Source organism: Urocampus carinirostris, chromosome 2 (genome assembly GCF_059441175.1).
Source record: "Urocampus carinirostris isolate Australia breed hairy pipefish chromosome 2, RoL_Ucar_1.0, whole genome shotgun sequence".
Lineage (NCBI taxonomy): Eukaryota > Metazoa > Chordata > Actinopteri > Syngnathiformes > Syngnathidae > Urocampus > Urocampus carinirostris.
The window spans coordinates 18,644,698-18,671,800 of NC_142350.1; the positions used below are offsets into that span (position 1 = coordinate 18,644,698).

Genomic DNA, 27,103 nt, shown 5'->3' on the forward strand with positions numbered 1-27,103 from the left:
GATGACACTGCGATCGTGGGATGTATCAGAAACGGGCAGGAGGAGGAGTACAGGAAATTGATTCAGGACTTTGTCCGATGGAGCGACGCAAACCACCTGCACCTAAACACCACCAAGACCAGAGAGATGGTGGTGGACTTCAGGAGAACCAGAACTCACCCGGTTCCTGTAACCATCAAGGGAGAATGTGTAGAATTTGTCCAGACCTACAAATACCTGGGTGTGCAGCTGGACAACAAACTGGACTGGACTGCCAACACAGAAGCTCTATGTAGGAAAGGGCAAAGCCGACTTTACTTCCTCAGAAGGCTGGCCTCCTTCAACATCTGCAAAAAGCTCCTGAAAATATTCTATGAGACAGTAGTGGCAAGCGCCCTCTTCTATGCGGCAGCGTGTTGGGGAGGCAGCGTCAAGAAGAAGGATGCCTCTCGTCTCAATAAACTGGCTAGGAAAGCGAGCTCTGTTGTGGGCAAAGAGCTGGACAGCCTAACAACAGTAGCTGAGAGACAGGCACTGAAAAAGCTGAGGTCAATCATGGACAATCCATCGCATCCGCTTCACAGCATTATCTCCGGACAGAAGAGCAGTTTCAGTGACAGACTGCTGTCACTGTCTTGTACTACGGACAGACTGAAGAGATCTTTTCTTCCTCATGCCATGAGGCTCTTTAACTCCACCCGGCAGAGTAAAGGCCCACATTAAACCACACCACCTACATTGGATATTACCGAATCTTACTGCATTATGTGTTCTGTGTAGCACTATTTAGTTACTCTATATAACATGCTAAAGTGGGCATTTGCACGTCACACTGGGTATTTGTATATTGTATTCTTTTGGCTTTATTAGTGTATTGTTCTCAGCTCAGGGATGCTGCTGGAAATGTGAATTTCCCTTAGGGGATGAATAAAGTATCTATCTATCTATCTATCTATCTATCTTTTCCACAACTTTGTCCCAGGCCTGCCTGGTGTGTACTTTGGTCTTCTTCATGCTGTCTGTAAAGGTGCATTCAAAGCTAACGGAGACCTAATAACACACAAGTGCATTCTGTCAATGTCAGTCATTTAAGTCGACATTGGATCATTTAGAAGTCATCAGGGAACTTCTGGAGTCAGTTGGCTAAGCTGAAGGAACAGGGTGCCTACATTTTTGCAACACCTGCTTTTCACCTAGTTTTCTTGTGGTAAAAATAATATAAAATGTTGAAACATTTCGTTCCACTTCACGATTGTGTCTCACATGCTGTTGATTCTTGAAAAATACTTTCATTTTTTTTAGCTTCACGTTTGAAGCCTGAAATGTGGAAAATGACAAAGTTCATGGGGCGGCAATACTTTCGCTAGGCACTGTATGCATCACATAAGCAGCTGATACAAGAGGTAAAAAGCCAAACTATATTTAGACAAATGGAAGAGGAAAAGTTTTTTCCCCATTGCTGGTGATGTGGCATTTAATACAACAAATAATTAGCAACGCAAAAACATACAGTAATTAGATAACAGCCCTGAGTTTACATATGTCATCTAGACACAATTGTGACCCCTTAAAAGACTAGTTTGGAAAATATACAGAGTATTTTGGTTACAACAGTGGCAGTGTGAAAATGTCACTAACAGCCCAATGTGAGCTGGTTTGCAAAGCACTTTGAGAATACACAGAGACATCTCGATACTTTGTGTTTTGGTTATCCCTGGTTCAGTGCTTTGCGGATTTTGTACGGCACTGTCTTTATTTTCATTTATTTTAACGTATCAGCATTGTGTTCTGCAGCAGACAGCAGACAGTAAATTCTATAGAGGCGCAGCTTGTGTGTGAATGTGTGTGTGGGTTGGGTGGGCATGACTCTCTTGTGTGTGCGACTGTGATAGGCTGGTGTATGCTGTCAGTCAAAGAGCAGGGCGGGCACACAAGTGAATGTGACCATTCAAAGTAAAAAGCGAACGACAGGGACAACTAAGATTTTAGTGGCTCATTATATTAAAAAGAAATTCATCAATAAAATCGGACTCTGGGGAAAGTCAAAGGAATGGTGATCACCAGCGGTTGCTCCGTGGATTGTTATCAAGTCCGGTAAGAGACTGAGGCGGCGCCTGGAGTGAAGGCAATGGGGGCGCCACAGGCCTACAGAGGCTAGGCTACATAACGCTCACAATCCACCTCTGCCAAGCCTGTATCTCACGAACGCCAAATCCTTTATCGGATGACCTGGAGCTACAACTCTTGGGAAACCACTACATCCTGGAGGGTTGTATTTTAATCATCATGGAGACCTGGCTCAGTTCGAGGATACCCAATGCTATTGTACAACTAGCCAGCCACTCTTTAAATCACTTTCTTACACTAAAAGGGAATCCGTCCTATTCCATTGTTGTATAATAATGATAAATATTTTTCACATTTCGGGGAAGTTCTGGTCCCCGTAAACAGCGACATTTGAGGGATTATTGTACTGTCACCTACAACTATAATCTGATTGGTTTATATTTTGCAATCCCAAATTATATCCTACTGATTTTTAAGAAGGACCTGCCTTATGGCCCCTTGTGAAGCCGCGGAAACACAAATTTACCGTAAATCGAAGACCCTTTCTGTGTATGGACAGATTCATGTTCTGACAGATGTGTGAATGAGGGGGACACCCGAGGAGTTGGATTCTGTGTGGGAAGGAGAATAGCTTGTTGATGAGTTGGAAGTGCACCCTGCAAAAACAAAGATCGGGTTATAGATATGACATACGAAAGTATTGCTTTGCTAAGGTTTGTTACCCTGACATGCAGAGGTTGCAGCTAGAAAATTGGTTCCAAGAACGGTCATTATAATACAATTCCAGTCCACATCTTACTAAGTGTGAGCTATTCTAGGCCACTGGTTCTAGACTGGTTTGACTTCAGACCCCACCCTTACGACAAGCTGCGACCCAAATCAAAACAAATTTCAAATTCGGAAATGTATTCAATAAAACATAAAAACTTATGTAATTATGTATTGAATAAAAAAATAATATACCGGTAAAAAGCTATAAATAGCATTTTAAACCATTTACTTTACCTTCTAGCAACACTTCAATAACAAACAGTTATACACCCTTTTTAAATTTCGCAATAGTTTCCTTCTTCAACTTGATCGTCGTCACCGTTTTCCACTTTTCTTTCCCTCTTTACTAATTTTCTTTATTATGGGCAGGAAATGGAAATAAAACCAACAATATTACAATAAAGTGGGATGTGGTCCCTCTCAAACGTGCCGATTGACTGAACAGGAAGAAGAGATGAAGCAGGGCATTATTGCCATCTACTAGTTGAAAAAACACATTTTAAAAACTTCATCGAGGTTTTGGATTTAAATCCTGGGAAACTAGTTATATGTGTACTGTACAAGAAATCAGAGCATTTTTCTTAGGATGTTAAAGAAAGAAAACAAATGCAGTTCTCACCTCCGTTGTTCCTCCACATATCGCGGGCACACTTGTCGGAGGAGGTCAGTTCAGATATTTGGATGTTCGGATTGGATTTGTAGTCATCTTAAAAAGAGGGGGGGGGGGGATTGGATAAATTAAGCAATTATAATCTTGTATAGATTATCCAAACATGCATTGTCACTTCTCAGGGTTCGTAAAGATTATTTATGGCCAAATTCAAGCACTTTTAAGGGCTTTTTACAGCAGTACCACTAGAATGAGAAATCTTGCGTCAAACATTTATTTTGCAGAGCCACAAATATATCTGCGATTTACACATGGGATTTTTAATATTTCAAAACATGTGTTTTTTAGATCTTGAGTATATTACACATATATATTTTTGTGGAGATACATCTCTCCCCATATACTGTAGGTACTGGATAAAAATGACAGGAAATTGCAGGAAGTTCTTCCCATTACAATGTACCACTGGAAAGACTACTTTAATTTTTTTGCATTGCCCGTAATTGACGCGTAATCCTTCCATAGAGGGCGATGACATTTCATAGGACAATACCATACTAACTAATGCCTGCTGCCGTTAATCACGAGGGAAGAACAAATGCGATGGCAAAGCCAGGCCGCCAGAAAGCAGTGTCTGCTGTTTTTAAGCAGACTTGTTGAAAAAAATGAAAAGAATTTCAAGCGTTTCCAAACACTTCACCCAAACGTCAAGCACTTTTCAACCCTTGAAAAAAACCATCAATAAAATGCAAGCATTTTGAATGATTTTAAGCCCCTGTATGAACCCTGTGTTTGGAATTTTAGCAGTGGGAGAATGACTCACTGTTGTTGCTGAACACAAACGAGCTGCTCTCCCTCATGGTTTCATTTCCGCTGTCCGTCAGCATCCTCTCATGCCGCGAAGCAACCGGACGCTTCTTCTTGCTCCGGCGTGTGCTGATGCGGATGATCCCGCGCACCAGTCGGCACTCGGCCTCTTGCTCGTCCATCTGATGCTCCTCGGCCAGCGAATTGATGAGATGGTTGATGTCCTTGCTCTTTCGCAGGAACACAGAGTCTGTGGTGCAGCGGGCCAATTCCTCGATTTGGTACTCGGTGTATAGTTCCAGCAATTTCTTGGTAATCAGCGAGTCCACATTTTCCTCGCCGTCTTCCCAGTCATCCGGCCGCAGGGCCTCATCTAGGGAAGGGTAGTAGGGCTGCGTTCGAGGCAGGTATGTCACAGAGTCGTTATCAATGTAATCCCTCGGGCTGTCCACTTTCACTCCACCGATGCGGACATCCCCAAGCCAGTCGGCGTCATCTTCCTCATCTTTTGCGTGCTCTGCCGGATGCTCGGCGCGAAGACTGACTTTTTCCGGCTCCTCCGGGTTACTCTCTTTCGGGGCCAAGCACGGGGCTCGCAGGCACACTCTATATAGGCCGCACGTCAAGACGCTGCACATTAAAGTCCTGCACGCCCTCTGGTAGGCGCAGTGACTACAAGTTTGGGTGGGTCGGGGAGGATCGGTTGACGAACGGAGGAAGGTGTCGCACTCCTTCCAATTTGAGTCTTTGGGAAGGGACTCCGGATTTGGCTGGGTGGGCCCCACGCAACGCTCCTCGTAGGACAGGGAGCCCCTAATACTGCTTTTGCTTGGTCCTTGCTTGTAGCTGACGGGCCTCGAGCTTTCTCTTGTGCTGCCTGCACTCCCTACAGACATGGCTCACAGGCTTTAGGGTCTGAAAAGTTGCAAAACATGCCCATTAATGTCTTGTTTAGTCTTACCACAAGCATCCCTATCAACCACTAGGATCTTGAACCTGTCACCAAATTTAAGTATCTTGGAGCTGTCATATCAGAAGAGGGGCCAGAACCAGTAATCATGGCCAGGATAGCTCAACCCACAGCCACATTTGCCAGACTTACACCCATCTGGGGGGAGAAGACCTGGATTCTTATAGCAAAGCTGGAAAGGAAAATCCAGGCCACAGAGAAAAGAATTATACAGGAAACTTCAAGGCATCAGCTATTTAACCCATGTGTCAAACGAAATGGTGCGCAACACCAACAGAGGGCCGTTGGACCCTACAAAGGACTGTTGTCAACCGTGCACAGACGGAAACTGCAGTGCTACGCTCACGTCACAAGATCACCAGGACTGGCCAAAATGAGTCTCGAGGGCACAGTCCAAGGGGCCAGGAGAGGAAGACCAAAAAGAACAAGACAACATCAAGGAATGGCTGGTGCCACAACCCAAAGTCAGGCCAACCTGTCCAGAGTTTTGTCCTAAGTGGTGCCCCGGAGACCCAGGCAGTTTAGGGATCTGTGAACCGTGAAAGGGATGCCTATTTAATCACTGGGGAGTACATTGCAGACCACTAAAATCCACACCTGCTATCCAATTCGGATCCAATACAATTGCATTGCATAAAGAAAGAAATTTCCACCCAGGACTTGGAATACAGATCATCTGCTATTTTTTATGCAACTAAGAAGCACCATAAAGTCAGATGTCAAAGTTTGAGTCAGATTGTAGTGTAACTTGGTGACTGTGTGACAAAGTGCTGAGTTCAAGAGTGAAAATGCAACTTTTCAATACTTGTAAATTTTAGTGAGTTTTACCATTCTTTCAGGGTTCATGCACCTTTTTCATGGCCAGATTCAAGCACTTTTTATGGACTTACGGTAACCAATTTTATGAAGTTCTCCAGTTCCATAAGATGAAGAAATCCGGTGAGAGTCACAAATATGTCTGCGATTTACATATGCAATTTTTAATCATGCGTGTGCATTCATGGATTTTCGTATGATTTGCAGGTGTTGAGTAAATCGCATGCATTTTTTTAACTCAACAATATGTGTGTAAATATTTTTGAGACAAATCTTTCCCTATTTGGGGTAAAATTGACAGTAATACGTAGCTAACATTTTCAGCTGCACGAAGTTCTTCCCAATTTACCCATGGGAAACGCTACCTTATTTTCTTGCATGGTCTGTTATACATTTTCATAATTGATAAGTAATCCTTGCGCTCCTGTTTAGCATAAACCTATCCTCTTGGTCTCGACCCGTAAGAGATGATGACACTTCATTGAAAAATGCTATACAAACTAAAACCAGCTGCCGTTGGTCATGAGGAAGAAAAAGATGGCAAAGAGAAACCACCAGACAGCAGTGTCAGCAATTCTTTTGATCAGACTTGTTGAGAAAGATGGCAAAAAAAATCAAGCACTCAGCCGCATTTCGAGCACTTTCATTTTTGAAAACATACCATTAAATGATTTCAAGCACCCATACAATCCCTGTAGTTTTGACCAAGATTTGCTTATCTTCTCATATCCAATATGTAAATTGGGTCACATTAATAAAAAAAAAATCTTTACTCTATTTCCTTTTCATGTTTTGTACGTTTTAGATTGAAACAATAATGGCGCCGTGAATGACGTAATGTTTTTTTTCAGGCATGACTAATCAATCGCCAACACATTGATTGTATCAACAAAACGGATCGAGTGTGTCTCCCCCGCAACGATGATCTGCACAGCAAGAAAAAAAAAGTAATAATATATAGGATTTCTTCATAATCAGGAAGAAAACGTTGACATTTAGGAGCCCACATTCCAGACTCCGCATCAAAAAGTAAATGTAACTGTCAAGGTGGCGACGTCACTCTTTTTCCTCCATTAGATTACTGACGAGTATCTCTGTAAACACGACTTACAATTCACTTTTCGCCCACGTAGAAACTCGTCAACAATCGCTGGTCTTCCCCCCTCTCATTTATCCTTCTTATTGATACACTTTGAAACTAAAAACTTTGTATTTCTCGTCTTTGGGGAAGTTACTTTGAGGACAGTTCAATGGAGCACCTGAACCTCAAAGTGGGAGGTACAAACAGGTAGCGGGGTAGAACTTCTGGTTATGGCGTTCAAAGTAAAATTCGCGTAAAGACACAAGGTGAGTCACGTCATCGCATAATGAAATGGCTGCTGCTGAAAAACATTTGAAAACAGTTAATTCATATAAGTGAGGCACATAACAAATCGCAAAGTCGGCTACAACCAACTGATTGATAACGCAATATGTAAAATCCATCGCTCACAAGAGCTAACATGATATACAGCCACTGGGCTTTAATTGTGTAATATTAGGATACTTGTCACGCTTCTACATTTTTGGTGATACATAATGCCAAAACAATGCTTCAAATAACACCGTTGTGTTTTTCTATTTCGTTTCATTCGCATCCGAGAGCTTTTATTTTGAAGTCGAGGATTTTAGGAAAGTTACCTTCAATCGTTTTTTTCCGAGCGTATATCAGGCTTCATATTCTGACGAGTAAACAAGAAAGCAAATCATTACACAAACGAAGAACACGAAAGAACTCGGTGAGCCGGGGGGATTCCCCTTGTTGGGGCTTTTTAGAGCCTGGATAATAATGAAAAGTTTTAGGTTTATTTGGCACTTATATGATTAATAATGATGCTCTGTGGTGAATCCTCAGCGAGCTATCCTCTTTATAGGTGGCGTTTCGTAGTCCTGCATAAATGCGTGACTGTCTGTTTTAATACCTTTTTTTAATTTATGAACAGCACAAAGAAAACCATCAATCATTAATTAACAAAAGGAAATAATGAACTATTGGTACTAAAACAGCTGTACAGTATATAAAGAGAATATTTTTAAATTGTGATGATACATCACATAAGTCCTGTATATACACAATAAAATCAATAGTTCCTAACACAGACCCTCGAGGGACTCCACTGCTGTTGCTCATAAGACTTGAATCGCTGAACTGATGCCCTTCTCCATTTTTGAATATGGGAGTGATTTTGGCATCTTTAACAAGTTTAGGAAATTGTCCTGTGGCAAATGATAAGTAAATTATGTATGTCAGGCGGCTTGCAATATTCTCAATTTCTTTTTAATAACAGTCATGTCAAAGTCGTAGCAATCAATAGATTTTTAATGTATATTAATATTGATGGTACTCTGTGCATGTCGCTCATATGCAATAAAAACAATAAAGGTCCTAACGTACACCCTTGAGGGACCCCACAGCTAATGTTCATAAGACTTGGACTGATCTATCTGAAAGAAAGGTATGATTTTACCCACAGTTGTTGCAATCATTATTTTCTTTTTTAATTTATTTTAAACTCCTTTACAATTTGTACAATTTTATTTTTATTTGTCGAATGCATAAAGAGTGAAGGTTCTAAATGCATTGTATTTTAACACATTCAATGCCAAATGTTTCTCTCCAATTTCTGCCATTTTGACTTACATTTAAAAGCCTACAGAAAATCTAGTTCTCTAGCTATATCAGCATAGGACATACCAAAAAATGCTCAAACCATCATCTTCCATTAGAAAAAAAAGTATGTTTCTAGTTTATACCATTATTTGGTAAACAACAGTTGCTGTTTCTTGAAAATACTCGTTTCCAAGAAAACTGAGAAAAAGGGCCTTTTTAAGTTTACATTTCAAGCACAACTTGACTTTGCTGATTTTTTTTTTCCATTTCTGAGACTTCCAATATCTAAACAATTCTTTCTATAAACACAAGGGCACTTTGTAAAAGAACATATTCCGCAAGACCACTGAAATTACGCATGAGCAATGCATGAATGTTTCAGCGCATGATAGGGCTTTAGGATTTTGGTAAAAAAACCTGATTGTAATTTTTCAGACCAGTATTGCAATTTCGATGCGATTTTCAATTCTTAAATGAAAGTGCGTTTTTTTGCGTTGGTTTGGTTTATTGTGTGTACTAAACCTATGATGCATGACCTAGCAGTACATACACTTCCATGAGTGGGGTCAATAATTACTGACAGAAAAAATAAAAATACTAACGGCATCATGACATACATGTTCTATGAAGAATATCTGGAACCTGACAATGTAACAACTTGTTTTATTTTTAAACATTTTAAAGAATAACAACCCATGGGGTCATTTTTGACCCCACTTATGCATCCAAGGGTTAATTCTGCGAGCCTTGAAACCATTGAGAAGCAAAGACGCATCTGTATGATGGTCCCCTGTCACTAGTCCTTTTGTAGTCTCCAAATGTACGCCTGTACTTCCTGCGGAGGATGAGGAGAGCCCACCTGCCCCGACCATCCCTCATCGCATTCTACAGGGGCACCATAGAGAGTATCCTGACCAGCTGTATCTCTGTGTGGTGTGGAGGCTGCAGCGCTACCGACTGGGGTAGTGTGAGGAGGGTAACGAGGACAGCAGAGAAAATAATCGGGACTACACTTCCCTCCATTCAGGACATTGGCCAGAAGCGCTGCCTATCCCATGCTAAAAACATTATCGGGGACCCCTCTCACCCCCATCATGGACTGTTCACTCTGCTAGCCTCTGGGAAGAGGTACTGCAGTGTGCGGTGCAGGACCACCAGGTTCCGCAGTAGTCTAGTCCCCCTGGCCATTAGACTGTTAAATGGTCAATCTAACATATAGTTAACCTAAATCTAAAAGGCTGCTAATCTGACTTTTTGCACTACTGGCAGTTCTTTATAGCTTGCCACTCCTTGCACATTTGCTCTCTGCACTATTGTACTTACAGCGTTATTGTTACAGTGTTAATGTTACTGTTTACCTGACTTGTTAACCTGACTGCCCATTTTGCACATCTGGTTAGCTACTCCTCTTGCACTATGGTAAAATACTATACGTAGCCATAATACAATACAACTTTTACTTATATCTGTACATTCAAGGAAACTGTGCGGGTCAGATGTATCGACATTTCGTTCTGTATACACGTGTACTAGAATGACAATAAAGTAGATCTGAATCTGAAATGGTCATTTTTTGAAACGCCTAGACATACCCTTAGAAAATAAATGCAAAATATTAATGTTCAGTTTTTCAGATTGTGATCAAATTTGACAAGAGAGGTAAGGCTTCATGCATTTGTCCTAGCTGTTTTCCAGATAAGATGCCCATGCTGCACTCATTGTGCATGTCATTGCAAAAAGAATTTCAGGAGTGAATAAAAGCCTACTATTTTTGCCTGATCTAACTTAGATTGCTCGTGTTTGCAGTGATTATATCAGTTGGAGACTAAATTTTAGGAAAGTTACATTCAAAAGAGACACAAACTATCCAGATTCTCAAAACAGTTCAACATCAGCATTCAATTTATTAGAATGGATTGAGATTGGAGGTGAATTTTACAGGAACAGAAGAAGTCAAATTTAAGTAAACAGCGCCCTCTTCTGGGGAGCTTTGTTAGGGTTAGCGGTCTATAAAACCTTGAAAAAAAAGGCAGTGTTGTGCAATTACACAATCGCACTGCGTCACATCGCAATGTCGATTAGATCTTGGTTAATTATACAGCCCTAGTGCCCGATGTTCCCGGTGACGTAATCACATGATTTCGGTCACTCTTGGGCCTCTCAAATGCAGGATATCAGTAGCCTAGATGGTAGTGTGCCCGCTTTGAGACTGGGAGGTCGCTGGTTCGCGCCTCGGCCGAGTCATACCTAATTGGTAAAATGGCGGCGCCCTCTGTTGGCTGCGGCTGCATCGGCTCGCTACAACGGGTCAGGTGTATCGACATTTCGTTCTGTGTACATTGTTACAAAGAATGACAATACAAAGGAAATTATTATTATTATAAGAAGGAAAGCAACGCACAAAAGTGGGGGGTCCTCGATATGTGGACAAAGACAGATCAACGTCATTGTTGCCATCTAGAGGTGTTTTCTCATACTCAAATCATTCTCAGAGCCTTGATACTTACTGATCAGCAGCACCAGAGTGTTAGAAATAGTTTTTTTTTTAATAAGATTTAATAAATATATTTTCACGTTTTCGTATTTATACGTTATGGCACTGAATCGGTTAATAACAGTCATGTCAAAATTGTTGCAATCATTTTTTTATTTTATTTAGATGTACAATTTCATTTTCTTTTGTTGCATGCATAAAAAGTGAGCATTCTAAATTGATTGTATTTACTGTAGCTTCACTGTGTGGTCTCTCTCTGATTTCAGATGCCAGCTGTGGTCCAATGTTTACAAAGAACTTATTGATCCCAAACGAGATGACATCACTTGTTCATTGGGGAAAGTCGTGTCCAGAGAGGTCCTGCCATGAATAAAAGCAACTACCAGCAAATCGACCCGAGGACTAGCTCGCACGTTTTGTCGGGTCACCAAACCCAGCCTCAATCCCAGGACCAGAAGCAGAGCATTGGGGAGGTCCGTAGCAGCAAGACCCCAAAGAAACCTAGAAGGAGGTGGGAGGTCTTACCTGGGAAGAATCGCTTTTTCTGCGATGGACGCATCATGACAGCCCGTCAGGGCGGGTTGCTACCCATCACTCTTGCTCTTATCCTTGTCAACGGTACATTATTCTTCATATTCGAGTGAGTTAACACAGAATTTTTTTTTTACTGTGCATCTTAGATCATGGAGTGGGCAAACTACATCAGGCCCGCAAAAGGATTTAATCTGACCCACGAGACAAAGATAAGAAAAGAACAAGAATAATGACCTGCAGTTTTATATGTCAAGGCATGTTTATGTGTATAGTCCTTAATCACAAAACGTCTCAAAGGGCTGTGCAGACCACCATGACACCATCCCCTGATCTGAAACCAACATGCGGGCAAGGAAAAACTCAAAACCTCAACATGAGGAAAGTGAAGGGATTCCAGAAGGGGCCACACATGACGTCAACCCCCTTCCAGGCTAACCAGGTTGCAATGGATGTTGCAAGGACATCAACAGACAATGCACCCACATCGTTATCATGAAATATAGGTATAAACAGAATGTCCAGTTGACTTCCTGCCCCAAAATAATGACCGATGCAGCAAGTTCTAGATGATGGCGTACATCAGGTCCAAGTGACGTTACGATGGTCCGGAGTGCATGCACTGTGCAACAATCAGGATCATCTTTCTTCTCAAGGAGGATAGATGGGGTCAAAATGTCTCTTAAGCCTGAATTTAAACATTTTGAGGTTGCATATTGTATGTCAGAGGGCCACTCCAAACCAGCCAAAGTAGCTGCATTTTTCTGACTACCACTTATCAACCAGATAACATTTGAGGAAACAAGACATCCATCCATCCTTCCATTATCTGCACCGCTTAGCCTCAGTAGGGTTGCGGGGTGCTGGAGCCCATCCTAGCTAACTTCGGGCAGTGGGCAGGGGACACCCTGAACTGGTTGCCAGCCAATCGCAGGGCACACAGAGACGGACAATTTTCTCACTCATTCACACCTATGGACAATTTGGACCGGCCAATTCACCTGACATGCATGTTTTTGGAATGTGGGAGGAAACCCATGCAATTATGGGGAGAACTTGCAAACTCCACACAGGAAGGTTTGATATCACAACCTCAGAACTGTGCCGCACACGTGCTAACCCCTGCGCCGCGTGCTGGAAACAAAACATCTCAAAGTTATTTGACTTTAAATAGAAGTCACAGATGTGCTGTTTAAGGGAAAACAATTTCACTCACACTCATTTTTTTCTTCATGTTCCCCCATCAAAACTGTATTTTACATTTCGTTCATGGCCAACATTCAAAAAGCTCGCTACATTTTTATGTACCTGTTTAAAAAAAACCATTTTCATTCATCAAGATATTCAATTTTACACAATAAAACACTTACGAAGTAACTCTATTGCATCGAGTTTTTCAATGCAAACGATCAAATTAAGTGAAAAATAAATCTTCCTCTTAATTGAAGTTTAAATTTGTGAATAAATATATTTTTTTGTATATTTTGATTGGACAGGTAAGCGCAAATTACAAGAAAAAGATTGTCTCTTTTTCTCACATGTATTGCCAAGGTATGGGATTTAAGATTGTATCGGAATGTACAAAAAAATAAATTCATCAATCGCCAATCTATTTTCTCTGGCCTGGTCGGCCCCCACGCAATTTTTTTCAACCTAATGCTGCCCGCTTCTCAAAAGGTTTGCTGTATAGTAAACATGGATGTTTGTTTTTCAGCTGTCCTTTTCTTGTACAACGCCTGACAATCTGCATACCTGTTATCGGAGGAATCCTCCTTGCTTTTGTGATCGTCACACTGCTTCAGACGGCCTTTTCGGACCCTGGCATTCTGCCACGAGCCACCACAGACGAGACCATCGACATCGAGAAGCAGCTCGGTAATCAAATGCTTGCAAATTCATTCCAAAAATATATATGTGTACAGAGTATGTTTGTTTTTTTCTTAGAAACAATGTGTAAACTCTTTCAATGCCAGACGTTTTCCTCAAATTGGGAGAGCCGCACAACTTTTACCATTTGGAATCATTTTTGATGGCATACAGAAAATTTAATTTTGTAGCTGTATAGACGGGAACAAACTCAAACCCTCAGCTTTTATTAGAAAACATGTATGTTTCTAGCTTTTACCAGTTTTTAGTAAGCAACAGTTGAGTTTCTTGAAAGTATTAGTTTCTGAGAAAACCTCCGGGAAAAACAGCGTTTTGTGAAAGGATGCATTTCACACAGATCTTTTCCTTGGGTGGTTTTATTTTTTTATTTTATTTTTTTTCCCCCATTTGTGATACCTCCAATATTTGAACAATGTTTTCCGTAAATACAATGGCATTTTGCTTGGAAAATAACATTTTATTGCAAGAACACTGAACCGATGCAAACTTTGCAGCGCCCGATGTTTTTGCTGAAGTGATCACTATATTTTAGTCATCATGGCATCCTTCACTGACAAGACTATGAGACTTTGTCATCTTTTATGAAAGGAAAAAGCTCTGTCGAAGAGTTAACGGCTTTTTACTATTTGTCCATGTACATCGCGACTCTAACCTCACTGCGTCACTACACCGGCTTTATACAATCATTCGACGGATACAGGAAGCAACACTTGGAAGTTGGGCTTCCTTGTGGGAGACAAATATTTAATTAAATCCATCCCTGCCATCCCATGGCTATTTATTTGGGGTGGAACTATATGCTTTGGTCGCAATTCGATTGTATCACTGTACTGAGTTGCCGATTTGATTTATTTCATGATTCTCGATAATTCCGATTCTACAAGAATTGCGATTCCATATAATTGATGATTGAGATTTCCTTTTCTTCCCGAAAAAAAAGCAAATTAAATCTTAAATTTCTGGGACAATAAACCATGAATGATGTTCAATCTTTGCACGCCAGTGTGTGTCGGTCAATCCGCAAGCTAGCATTTATTTCAACTGAGAGAAAGAGAATATAACATGTACACTGTGCAACAGGTTTACAGCCACAAAATATCATGAACTGTAATTTCAACGTAACAGAAATGTGGTCCTTTAATAATCCTATTTACAGTTCACATTGTAAGATGATAAGATAAAATAGAGCCTCTAAAAGAAAAAAATACAGAACATGTGTAATTTATCTAATTAAAATCAAGATCCTTCAAATTCAACACTTATTTATTTTATTTTATTTTTTTCAAAACTCTGTGCTCCAGGTAAATATTGGTGTACAGGGTATTGCTTTAAGGCAGGGGTATGGAACCTATGGCTCGGGAGCCATATATGGCTCTTTTCATGAGTACATATGGCTTCGAAATAAAATGTAACTATTGCACATCTCTCTGTGGCGTTCTAAAGTCAAGTGATTTCATCCCGATTTTGGTCCATATAAAGCCGGAGCAACTTCACGCAGAAGTTTGATAAGAAACCATTTCAACTGATAAATAAAAACGCTGGCAAACGACTTTGATTGGGTGAGCAGTACGAGTGGGCGGATCCCTGTACACAGCGCAAGGCACTTCCTTCTCTCTCTCTCGCTCAGGGCGGTCTACACCAAAATTGAATATGACGATATGCTTATCTTTTGCAGTAATTTTGACATTTTTACAAAAGAACTTTGCCTGCACATTGTTTTGAAACAGTTACTAAGGACAAATTTCATGGAAAAAAATTGCCTCAACACTCTTAACTGAAGATGGAAGACAAATTGTAAATGGCATATTTACATTGATTTGGGACACAGGATTTGGCATTATTATCATTTCATACATTTGATTAAATCATCAAATGACACACAGTGAAATAAAATGTGCTGAAGAATTAGCTTTTGTCTAGAAGGCGTGTTTGGTAGTTTTTTCAATTTTGTCTGAAAATATATGATGTGGCTCTCTCAATTTCTTTTTAAATTTTTTTTTGCTTTTATGGCTCTTTGGGTCAAAAAGGTTCCTGACCCCTGCTTTAAGGTAATAAAATATGACATTTGTGCCATAACTGTGGAATACAGGTGTGCAACAAAGTTTTCAGACAGTTCTGGTCATGTCTAGCTCTGTCTTCCCGGGAACTGTATAAAAGAACAAAATGTATCCATCCTTTGGATTTCAAATTTATAGTCACCGGGCTTAGCTCTTGTTGCCTGTTTTCTTCCTCCATTTTCCACTTTCGTTTGGTTTCCTGCATTTTAACGTCAAGTCATGTTTATTTGTATGGCCCTTGATCACAAGAAGTCTCAAAGAGGTCTGCGCAGACTACAGATTATTACAGACTGTTATTACGCTAACTGTAGTGTTAGCATGTTTATGTAACCCTATTTCGCTGCACTGGCTGCCTGCACACTGCAGAAATCCACTTTATTTTTTTAATGTACGGGGAGTGGAAGACACCAGCACAGAATTAGAATGCGGCTGAGACGTTTGTCTTAAATTGCTCTTAACAGGTCCAAAGTAACACAGAAAAACGGCGCCACAGGCAGACGGAAGCAAAATCCGGAGTTTCCATAAGTACAAAAAAGTACAAACCTGCTTTACTTGAAAATGAACCCAAAAATAGACAGGGAAAGTTCACTTCCTATCTGTGATTTCACTAACTTTCCTATATAATAACAGCTAATGTCTCGTCAGTGGCTGCCAAAAATGCATGAATGTGTTACCAAAGATATGACAGCCTTACATTTAAGCAGACAAAATGGATAATTCAAATTACGTTACCTTTTACAAAAAGATCGTATCGTATATGAGGTCCCAAAAATTGATTCCAGGGAGAAACGTCTATTTTAAAAATCACCAAAAATAAATAATGCATGAATCATTTTTTTCCATCCCACCCCTATTATTTAGCATACTGAAATCGTTCTCAGAGGCTTGATACTTAACGATGAGCAGCGCCAAAGCCTTTAAAAAAACAAAACGGGTTTTCACTTTGGCTCACAGGGACAATGCCTCTCATTTATACATTATGCCATTGAATGAGTTAAATTTGCTACTTTTTCTAAGGTGGCATTGTTTAACGTAAACTTCTGCATTTACATTTTTATCATTAGCTTATTGCCAACAGGAAATGCATAACGGGTTTACAAATAGCCTTGTGTAGGGAAAAATATTTTGTCCTAGACAGCACAGGGACCTCTAGCTGTCGATCTCCGCCTCGCACTACTGAGTTGCTCATCAATCAACAAGTGGTAAAAGTCAAATATTGCTTCACCTGCAAGATGTTCCGGCCTCCGCGAACGTCCCACTGCGCCTTGTGTGACAACTGCGTGGGTGAGAGTATTATTATGCTTTGAGTTTGAAAGTGTCGTTACTATCGTACCAATTTGTAGTTGTTTTGTGTGTTGTACTTCAGAGCGATTTGACCATCACTGCCCCTGGGTGGGCAACTGCGTCGGCAAGCGCAACTACCGTTTCTTCTATATTTTCATCGTCTCCCTGTCTTTGCTGACAGCTTTTGTCGGTGGTTGCGTGCTCACACATCTGATACTGAGTATGAAAAGGGAATTTCGACCATGACCTAGACAAGAAAAGGCATAAATGATTGAACTGTGTGTTTTTTCCCTAAGGAGCTCAGAATGGGAAAACCCTGGTCGATGCCCTTACAGAGAGTCCTGGCAGATATCCTTTCGGGAAGAAAATTTCAGAATCAGGTTTCTTTACCATGTACAGTACAGTAATCCCTCGGTTGTCACGGTTAATGGGGACGATAACCCTCGTGAAAAGTAAAAATCCGTACTGAAGCCCCTTCGTTAAAGGCTCTAAGGGTCAAACTTACCTCGAGATAACATCCTTACCAATATGAGAATATACGACTCCAACAACTGTAAACAACAACTATAGATTCACAAATAAAGCACAGAATTGCAGACAAATGAATTGTCTTGATTGTCATTATACAAAACTACAAGAAAATTGCAAGGCTTCTTCTTTCAGTATAAGAAAGCCATGAAGAGATCTGCCTGCTAGCTGTATGCCAGCATCGGGTATCCTTGGATTGAGCCAGGTTTCTGTGATGGTTAAAGTACAACCATCCCAAATGTAGCTGTTTCCCACGAGTAGTAGCTCCAGGTCATCCTTTACATGGTTAATGGATCTGGCCTTGGTAAGATGTAGGCTCTGCAGGGGTGGCTGACTAGAGTGGTTAGCCTATCCGTAGCAGAAGCTCGGACTTGCAGCCTAGCTATTGTCTATCGCTTCAAGTCGCTTCCCGGACCCGATAACAATTCATGGAGATGATCACCATGTCTTGCAAACTTCTGACTTTGTCAGAGTCTGATTCAATCCACGAGTTTCTTTTAAAATGTAACGAGCTGCTGAAATACTAGCTGCAGCCCTATTTTGCTCAAGTCAATGTGTCCACCCACCCTGGCTGTTTGACAGCATATACCAGCCTATCGCTGTTGCGCACACAGGCAATTACACCCACCTAACATGCACACATACAACATGCCCTCGTGATAGCATTTGCTGTGTGCTGTCTGCTGCAGAAACTATTGCACGATACATTGATATCAATGAACATAAAGACAAATCAATTCAAAATCCAGGAAGCGGTCAAACAATGATAACCGAAGCGCAAAGTAGCGAGGCGTCTCCGTATTTAAAACATAAGCATAAGATAAGTCAAAATATAACAATGGCCAACAGAGGGCAACAAAATGCTTGGAGCAAGCCTAGCAGTTCACTAACCTGCAACCCCAGTTTCTTCTAGGAAAGTCTCCTATTTTTCTCACAAATGGTTGCTCCTCTTGACTGTATCTTTCACTGCGGTGGAGTTGGTGATCTGCTTCCTCTCACTCTGGTGCATCTTGGGCCTCACAGGCTTCCACACGTACCTCGTTGCGGCTAACCTCACCACAAATGAAGACGTGAGTGTTATTGTTGTGTAATTTCAGTTGCATATATATTGTATTTTCGAGACTAAGCCGATTGCTCTTATCTAGGTTTTGAACCATGCTGCGTATACTATAATTCCAATTAATGGACCCAGAAGTGGGTTAACCCTACCTTGTATAAGTAGACCCAGCAACAGGAACTAAACTAAATATATATCATACAATTACTAATAGTACTTTAAGAGTTTAGTCCTGCTAATGAACGCAGAAACAACGGAATATAATTGGTCAGGGAAATTTGGATCTATTGAGAGCAAAGAAAGAAGTAAAACATGTTACATTCACCACTAATCAACATACTGTATATATATATATATATATATATATATATATATATATATATATATACACAGTATATATATAAATAAACAACAGTCACAGGGTACGTATGGGTGCTTGAAATCCTTGAAAATGTATTGATATGGGCTAGAATTTTGGGTGAGAGGTTGTATATGCTTGAACTTGTTTCCATGCTTCCCAGTGGTCCGACTCGATCGACCTTGCATTGAATTAAGAAAAATAAATCAAGTCTGGTTAAAAATAACACAGATGTTCCTGCTCTGGTGGCTTTGATTTGCCATTGCATTTCTTCTTCCCTCCTGCTGGCATTAGTTTGCATCGCGTTATGTGAAGAATCATCACCCCACGTGGGTACTGTAGAACTCGAAACATTGGATTTGAAAGTGCTTGAATTTGGCCATGAAAAAAGTGAAAGACATATAATAACAGAAATTCATCATATACGTTCTTAATAAATGTGATGACATAATTTAAAAAAGGATAAATGGTCTTTGCCTTTAAATGCTGTACATATTGAAGACATTGTAAATTGGGAGGATTTTGTACACGCTACCTTTAAACAATGAATGCACTCATTTATACGAAGCGTAAACTCTTGACACATGCTTTGAATTGTAGAAAAGTTGTACCATCTAGTGGGGAAACTTCAAATGGTAGTTTTTCATCATCAACATGATTCCATCAGAGCCAAAATGGCATAAAAATAGACAAAAGATCGTCACCAAAAATATTTGATTTTCCTGTATTTAGGTCAAAGGGACTTGGTCAGGGAAGAGCAGCTCCAACCCTTACAGTCACAAGAACATCTTCATCAACTGTTGCTCTATTCTCTGCGGACCCATGCCGCCCAGGTAAGGCTCATTTCCTTCTCACTAACAGGGTTTGTACGGGTGCTTGAAATCCTTGAAAAATGCTTGAATTTTAACCTTTTCGTTGCCAGACATTCCTCTCAAATGGGAAGAGCCGGTGCCAGACATTTTTTTGACTCATTTTTGAAAGTGTATGGAAAATTTTGTTCCGAAACTATATAGATAGATAGATAGATAGATAGATAGATACTTTGTTCATCCCCGAAGGGAAATTCACATTTCCAGCAGCATCCCTGAGCTGAGAACAATCGAGAACAATCGAAAATAACACGGGAGCTGCTGGAGTGGCTGCCATTCGTGACGGCGCCGGAAGAAAAGATTCAATTTGAATCATTTACAAACAAACAAACAATTGAATCATGTACAAACAAACAAACAAAAATAGGCATGGAAAGATCCAAAGAAAGCTTCTTTCATTAGAAAAAAATAGGTTTCTGGCTCTTTATTTAGTAAACAACAGTTGCTAAGTTTCTTGAAAACACTCGTTTCCATGAAAAGTACTGAGAAAAACAGCTTTTTGTGTAGGATGCATTTCAAGCAGAACTTTCACTTTTGTGCTTTCCTTGTATTTGTGATACCTCCACTATCTCAAGGGATGGCCCACTCGGTCCTCAAGAGCCACATGTCCTCCGTGTGTTTGGAGTTTTTCTGCCCCAATAGAGGTGATTCCAATCACCTTGATCATTATCAAGCTCTCACAAAGCTTGTTAACAAGCTGAAAATTGGCATCACCTGTGTTGGAGCAGAGAAACCTCCAAAGCATGCAGGACATGCGGCTCTCTCGAGGACCGGGTTGACCACCCCTGAAACAATGCTTCCCATAAATATAAGGGCATCATGCTTGCAAAATAGCACTTTATTACAAGAACACTGCACTGATGCATGTACTTTGCAATAACCTTTCAGCGCCCGTTTTGTCTGGTGATGTGATCACCTGATTTCAGTCACTATGGCAATCGTGTTCCCACAGGCATTCGTAAAACGTCATCCCTCTCTGTCCCTTCGTCATCTTTTTTTAGAAAGAAAAAAAAGCTCTTTAAGGGTTAACCATCCGTACTTATCCATATCTTAGCTACCCTGACCACACTGCTTCACTACGCTACTCGCCATATGGGGCTGCCTACACTCTTAATTGCTGGATTCAGAAAGCAACACCTCAAGGTGGGGGCTTCCTTGATGTGTGGACAAAGATCTGATCAAAGCCACTACTACCACCTAGTGGTGATTTATCAAACTGAAACCATTCCCATAGGCTTGATACTTAACAAATGAGCAGGGCCAAGCCCTTTTTATTAGTTTTGCTTTTAAATACGTGGCATTGAATGAGTTAAACATGACGCTGGCACTGCTCTCTGGTGCTTTGCATCGCCATTGCATTTTTTTCTTCCCTTGTGTGCATTAGTTTGTACGCCATTGTCCTATGAAGCTTCATCGCCCCCTACGGGTCATGCCCAAGAGGACAGGTGCATTCTACACATAAACAGGGCACTATAAAATGTGTATTACTGCAGAGGTTTTGTATTATTTAGGGAGATTTATTATGGTCCATGCAAAAAAAAATTAGGTAGCGTTTACCAGTAATAAATTGTAATGGGAACAACTTCCTGCAACTGAAAATGTAAGATACGTATTACAAAAAATCACATGTCTTGATCAATGCACAAGCAAGATTAAAAATTGTTTGTGTAAATCGCAGATATATTTGTGGCTCTGCAAACTAAATGATTCACCCCGGATTTTTATTTTCTTTTAATGGCAGTTTGATCAACAGACGTGGCCTCCTCATCCCGGACAAACGCGCTCATGTGAGCTCAAACATGGAACGTTGTGCCTCGGCCAAAAGCGGGACTAATATTGTAGGAATTTATATTATTATACTTAATGTCATTGTGTGTGTTTTCTTTATGCACAGCATAAACGATCAATCCAGTGGCAGGCCGTGCATTTCAAACCTCGACCTTCAGTAGAGCTTATTCTGAATCAATTCCACCCTCAATAACTATTTTGTGGCTAGAAAATATTCACTGCAGCTACTGTTGTGACATATATAAAGGCATCAATGATAACCTCAAAAAAATCATAATCTCATCTCATCTCATTAGCCGTACCGCTTATCCTCATTAGGGTCGCGGGGGGGCTGGAGCCCATCCCAGCCATCTTCGGGCAGTGGGCAGGGGACACCCTGAACTGGTTGCCAGCCAATCGCAGGGCACACGGGGACAGACAACTCATTCGCTCATTCACACCTAGGGACAATTTGGACCGGCCAATTCACCTGAAATGCATGTTTTTGGAATGTGGGAGGAAACCGGAGTGCCCGGAGAAAACCCACGCATGCACGGGGAGAACATACAAACTCCGCACAGAAAGTCTGGAGCTGGATTTGAACCCACGACAGGTTCCCATGACATGAACTGTGCCGCACAAGCGCTAACCACTGCGCCGCCGTGCTGCCCAAAAAAAATCATAATATTATTAGGAATACAGTATTGCCTCGGTTATGGCTGTTAATGGGCAGGCAGAACCCCCCGCCAAATGTAATAATCCGCAAATTAGTGACGCCCCTTCATAAAAGCCCCCAAGTGTCAAACTTACCTTGAGATGACGTCCTTACTGAGTGTGAGTATACGACTGTAACAAAATAACCTTTAGTTCTACAAATGAGACCACAGAATTGCTGTTGATTGAATGTCTTTATTGACATTATACAAAAGTACAATGGAATTGTAGGGCTTCTCCCTACAGTGTAAGAAAGCAATTTATAGAGCGGCTGGCTAGCTGCACGCAAGCATCGTGTATCCTCGGATTGAGCCAGATCCGTAGCAATTTCCCACTAGTTAAAGCAAGAGGTTTTCCGTTTCTTGGGTAATGGCTCTGGCTTTGGCGAGATACAGGCTCGTCAGGGGTGGCTCAAGAGAGCTGTTAGCCTAGCTGTAGCAGTAGGCCGGACCTGCAGCCTCACTATTGACTCTCCCAACACTGCCTCAATAATTTCCTGAACCTGAAAACATTCCACGGGGTTATCACCATTTCGCTGCGCTCGTCTGATTTCTGACAGAGTCTGATTTAATTGATGAATTTCTTATCAATGTTAAAAGCCGCTAAAGGTACTAGCTGTTGTCGTGCTTCCCAGTTTGTTTCTGGTGAACGCATTAACTTGTGCGCCCGCCCATATGTTTGACTTACAGCATACACCAGCCTATAACAGTCGGGCACACCCAATACACACACACACACACATACACACAAATCTGCCCCGTAATAACAGTTGCTGTGTGCTGTCGGCTGCAAAACACAATGCACGATACGTTGACATCAATGAAATTAAAGTCAATTCAATAAAAAATCTGCAAGTCGGTGAACCAGCGATAACCGAAACACGAAGTAGCAGGGGCTCTATGTATTTATTAAGTATTCATGAACAAAACATAATTAACACCACATGATTCTGATATTTGTAGGCCAGCAGGGAAGGCCTTGCATGTGCGTACGGCCCTCCACTGGATAAATCCAAATGTTTCAACTTGCTTATGTATCCACAGCTGAAACGGGAACACAAAGGTCTGCCGCCGTCCACCGCTCGCACACTTCTGCTGTCCACTACATGTCCCCAGGAGACGTCTCTGACAGTCAGGGCCCCGGCTGCGAATCCCCTAATAGTGTCAAAAAGCGAAACACAGCTAAACATTGGACGGATACCCGCCGATCCCTCCCATGTGTCACCCGCCAAGGCAAAAATCGAGAAAACAAAAAAACGCAAGGCTAAAAACACCTCTGATGTCCACCCTTCCCATCACGGACCAAAGGAGGTGCAGCTCTCAACTCAGTGACATTTATCGTTTATTCTGAGAGATGTTTTCGGGGAACGGCTGTCTTTTTGTGAGAAAACAATTGGTCCGCAACCTTTTCTGCATCACGTACCGGTTTCATGTTTGACAATATTCTCGCGGCCCAGTACCATTATAACATTACTATTAATAACAATAACCGTAGTAAGCCTAAATCCACTGTGCATTCATTAGACCAGTAATTCTCAATTGGTCTGACTTGAGGATCCATTATTCCACCCTAATGAAAAGCTGCCACCCAAATTTAGGCAGAAAAAAAAATCCACTTGTCAAATATATCCCTTGAAAGGATTGTGCAGTTAAACCACACCACTGCTTTAAGACAATAAGCACATTGAGGGTCTGTGCTGAATCAGTAAAAAGGGTTGAAGTTATATTCAGGTTGTAACTTGTGAAAGCAACACTTGGAATGTCTTCAAAGGAGAAGCAGTTGTGTTGTAAATGTGTGAAAACAGAAAGGTTGTTATAATCGTCCCAAAATGTTATTGCAACTTTTTGTGATGGCCACTAGAAAGAAATGAAATTCAATATCAACACTGAAAACTAGGGAGAGTAACAATGTCCCCCAAAGACAATTAAGGAAGTTTTGTCATCAAAACCAAGCATGTATACAGTGCCTAGCGAAAGTACTGGCAACCCCCAAGAACATTTTGTCCTATTTCCGCATGTCAAGATTTCAGAAAGATTTGAAAAATGCTGTGCACAAACGACAACCAATCAAACCTTTAGGTACTCGAGCTATTTCGAAAGGAAGAATGGGAAAATATTTCTCGTTCAAGATGCGTAAACCCAAAAAGATAGTGGCTAACTCAAATAGGGCCGATATTTTTGCAGCGCCTACCTTTCATTGTGTTTTTGACACAATGTAAAAAGTTGAACGCATTTGGTTTCTTTTGTGTCTCATGTGTTGTTGATTCTTAGAAAAAATGTAAGTTTTTTATCTAGTCCTTTAAGTTTGAACCCTGAAATACGGCAATGTCAATGGGGTTTTTTTTCGGGGGCAATAGTTTTGCAAGGCACCGTGGTTCGTCCCTGTGGTGCTTTTAGCACTTACCTTCCACAGCCGAGTCCTGTATGTGAAAGTCGCCAAGTTCCATCACCGGCATTTCCCACTTTTTTTCCCTGTTTCCTTCTTTAGTGTTGGAGCAAAAATCTCTTTGTCCACTTCCAGGTTAGAAAAACACTGTAGCTGAGCAGTTTTTATGGGGATTTTTATGGGAAATAAAAGCAAATGAGGGAATACATTCTGAGCATTGTCTTATACAGAACAGCTGTTTGTGTGTGTGGCAAAGCCAATTAAAGTTATGGCAACCGGTGTTTAAATATGCGTTCCACCTCGGTCAAAATCAAAGTAGACTGAAAATAAAACTTAAGGGCTCTTTGAACTCTGTTGGGCATTGTTAACACATACTTATTAGAGAAAATATTTAACTCCCAACTTTTTTAAAGACACCTTAAACGCGCCCCACACTTAAGGATTTGTATTTGACTTTTGAATTTCAGATGCACTTTAAATCTTTACTGTTGTAGTTAATAAATCTATTATTTTTTTGTAAGTTGGTCCATATCTTTTTTTATTGTCTTATGTGTTAATAAGGACACAATGTTGTGCAGAGGTGTACTTAAAACTATTTTATAGACAAATTACACTATTTTTTGTCGCTTTTAGGACTTAAGGAAGGGGCACGGTTCCTCTTTCTTCGGGACCATGACACAGAACAATTTACAAGCACCGTTTGTACTAAACATTACGGTTTATGGATCACTTAACCGCCTAGGTTGTCAGGACGCCAATGAGGAAGCAACTCTGGACAGCCTTCTCCACTGTTGACTGCTCTTGGGTTGTAGCAAAGTTGGTACCAGTCCATTCCTTAATGTTGTCGGCCCGGTTCTTCTGCCCATTTGAGCTGTGCCCTGGAAAATTATCTTGTTTAGTCTTGATCTTGTCACGTGACCATATTACTGAAGTTCTTCATAGGGTCTATTGTGCCCTCTGGTGCTGTTGCGCACTGCTTCGTTTTTCACATGGGCTATGTAGCTGATGCATAGAAATTTCCTCTAGCATTGGCCTGGATTTTCTTTTCCAGTTTTGTTGTGAGAGTCAATGTCTTGCAAACATAGAGGAAGATGGAAGTAACCAGCACTTGCATGAGTCTGATCCTAATTTCAGTGCTATGTTCTTGTCCCTCCAGCTGAGTTTAAGTCTGGCAAGTGCGGCCGTGGTTTGAGCTACCCTGGCCGCTCCAAGATATTAATATTTGATGACAGGTTCAAGCTATTGATGGTTTATGGTGATGTTTGTGGGGAAACGTTGGAGGATTGTTAGACATGACTTTTTTTCATTTGGGGTTTTCAATCCCATCCTGGGTTGATGCTTTGTCCAGGCGATTGACCAGAATTCCTTTCCTTCTCCTGGCAATCCAGCAATATGAGCAAAACAAAGACCTTTTTTTCCCAATATTGACTGTACCTTCATGTTTCTCCAGAACTACGGACATGATCCTATGCATGAAGATGTTGAATAAAGTTGGAGAGAGAATCCAGCCTTTTCTCACACCGACTGAGGTTTGAAAGGACGCTCCAATGGTTCCATTGATCAGTACTGCATTGTTGGCATTGAAATACAGCTGTGCAATGCTCTGAATTAGTTTCTGGCCCATGTTGTACTTCTGCATGGTCGCCCATAAAGCGGCTTGCCATATTCTGTCAAATGTCTTCTTGAAATCAACAAAAACGTGATAGAGGTTTCTCTGGTGTTGTTGAAACTTCTCGCATAGAACACGCAGCTAAAATGTCGATTCTGTGGGGCTCCTTTCCTCCCTGAAACCTGCCTGTTTTTCGGCTAGGATGTTTTTATCTAGTGGTTCCAGTCTGTTTGTTTTACGCAACAAACACACAAACATATTTGTGATCTTCTTATTTGGTTTAAAAAAATGATTTCCTATTGCGATACTAACACTCATCCATCATAACGGTTTTGAGGATAACTCACTGCTACGCGGGCCCTGTGCTATTTCTCTGTATAAATAACCTGCCCGCTAACCTTGTGTAGGAGTTTGAGGCAACTTGGAGATGGCGCCTGTGTGGATATGCTGCACACTTGATAACATGGATGTAAACTGCGTGGATTAGATAAGATTTGATGGAATAATTATTGTATGTGAATACACTAGCATGTGGGAAAGAGAATATGATATGAGGCATTAAGATAGCTAATCACTCTGGTCTTGTCAATAGAGGCTATAGGGGACTTTGGTGTCATTTCACTGTCGTACAGGGGGGATCTAAAATGAGCAATATTTTTTTTTCTAAGCCAATTTAATTGTATTAAACACCAAGAAATGTATCACATCATTTTAAATCATTCACAGATCCAACTCTTTTTGCTTCTCGACAACAATTCAAGGCAAATAATTCCCCCAATTCATCCTTAAACCTGCAAGACCCATGTAAACCCTATTAAAAAGTAAGTTAGAAATAAATTATTTTAATTAACGAACAATGTTTTGTTATTCCGTGTTTCAAAGTTTTGCAAGAG

General features: G+C 40.9%; 2 protein-coding genes across 5 annotated transcripts; one reads left to right on the forward strand and one right to left on the reverse strand.

Annotated features, from left to right (window-relative positions):
* Positions 1–558: 558 nt before the first annotated feature.
* kdf1b (keratinocyte differentiation factor 1b) lies at positions 559–7,299 on the reverse strand. Its single transcript, XM_088329200.1, has 4 exons — positions 7,132–7,299; positions 4,251–5,149; positions 3,437–3,523; positions 559–2,702 (listed from the first exon to the last, which is right to left on the reverse strand). Exons 2-4 carry the CDS (start codon positions 5,128–5,130, stop codon positions 2,608–2,610), a joined length of 1,062 nt encoding a protein of 353 aa, XP_088185326.1. The 5' UTR covers positions 5,131–5,149; positions 7,132–7,299; the 3' UTR covers positions 559–2,607.
* Positions 7,158–25,121, forward strand: LOC148371239 (palmitoyltransferase ZDHHC18-B-like). Of its 4 annotated transcripts, none has more exons than XM_088329196.1 (10): positions 7,160–7,367; positions 11,431–11,804; positions 13,410–13,570; positions 16,774–16,923; positions 17,006–17,143; positions 17,220–17,271; positions 18,419–18,521; positions 19,599–19,699; positions 21,477–21,573; positions 23,260–25,121. In XM_088329196.1, exons 2-10 carry the CDS (start codon positions 11,530–11,532, stop codon positions 23,545–23,547), a joined length of 1,365 nt encoding a protein of 454 aa, XP_088185322.1. In that variant the 5' UTR covers positions 7,160–7,367; positions 11,431–11,529; the 3' UTR covers positions 23,548–25,121. The 4 variants fall into 4 exon arrangements, with proteins under 4 accessions (XP_088185325.1, XP_088185322.1, XP_088185323.1 ...); XM_088329197.1 differs by lacking the exon at positions 7,160–7,367 and adding an exon at positions 7,501–7,798; XM_088329199.1 differs by lacking the exon at positions 21,477–21,573 and having other exon boundaries at positions 7,158–7,367; positions 23,260–23,406.
* The last annotated feature ends 1,982 nt before the right edge of the window (positions 25,122–27,103 follow it).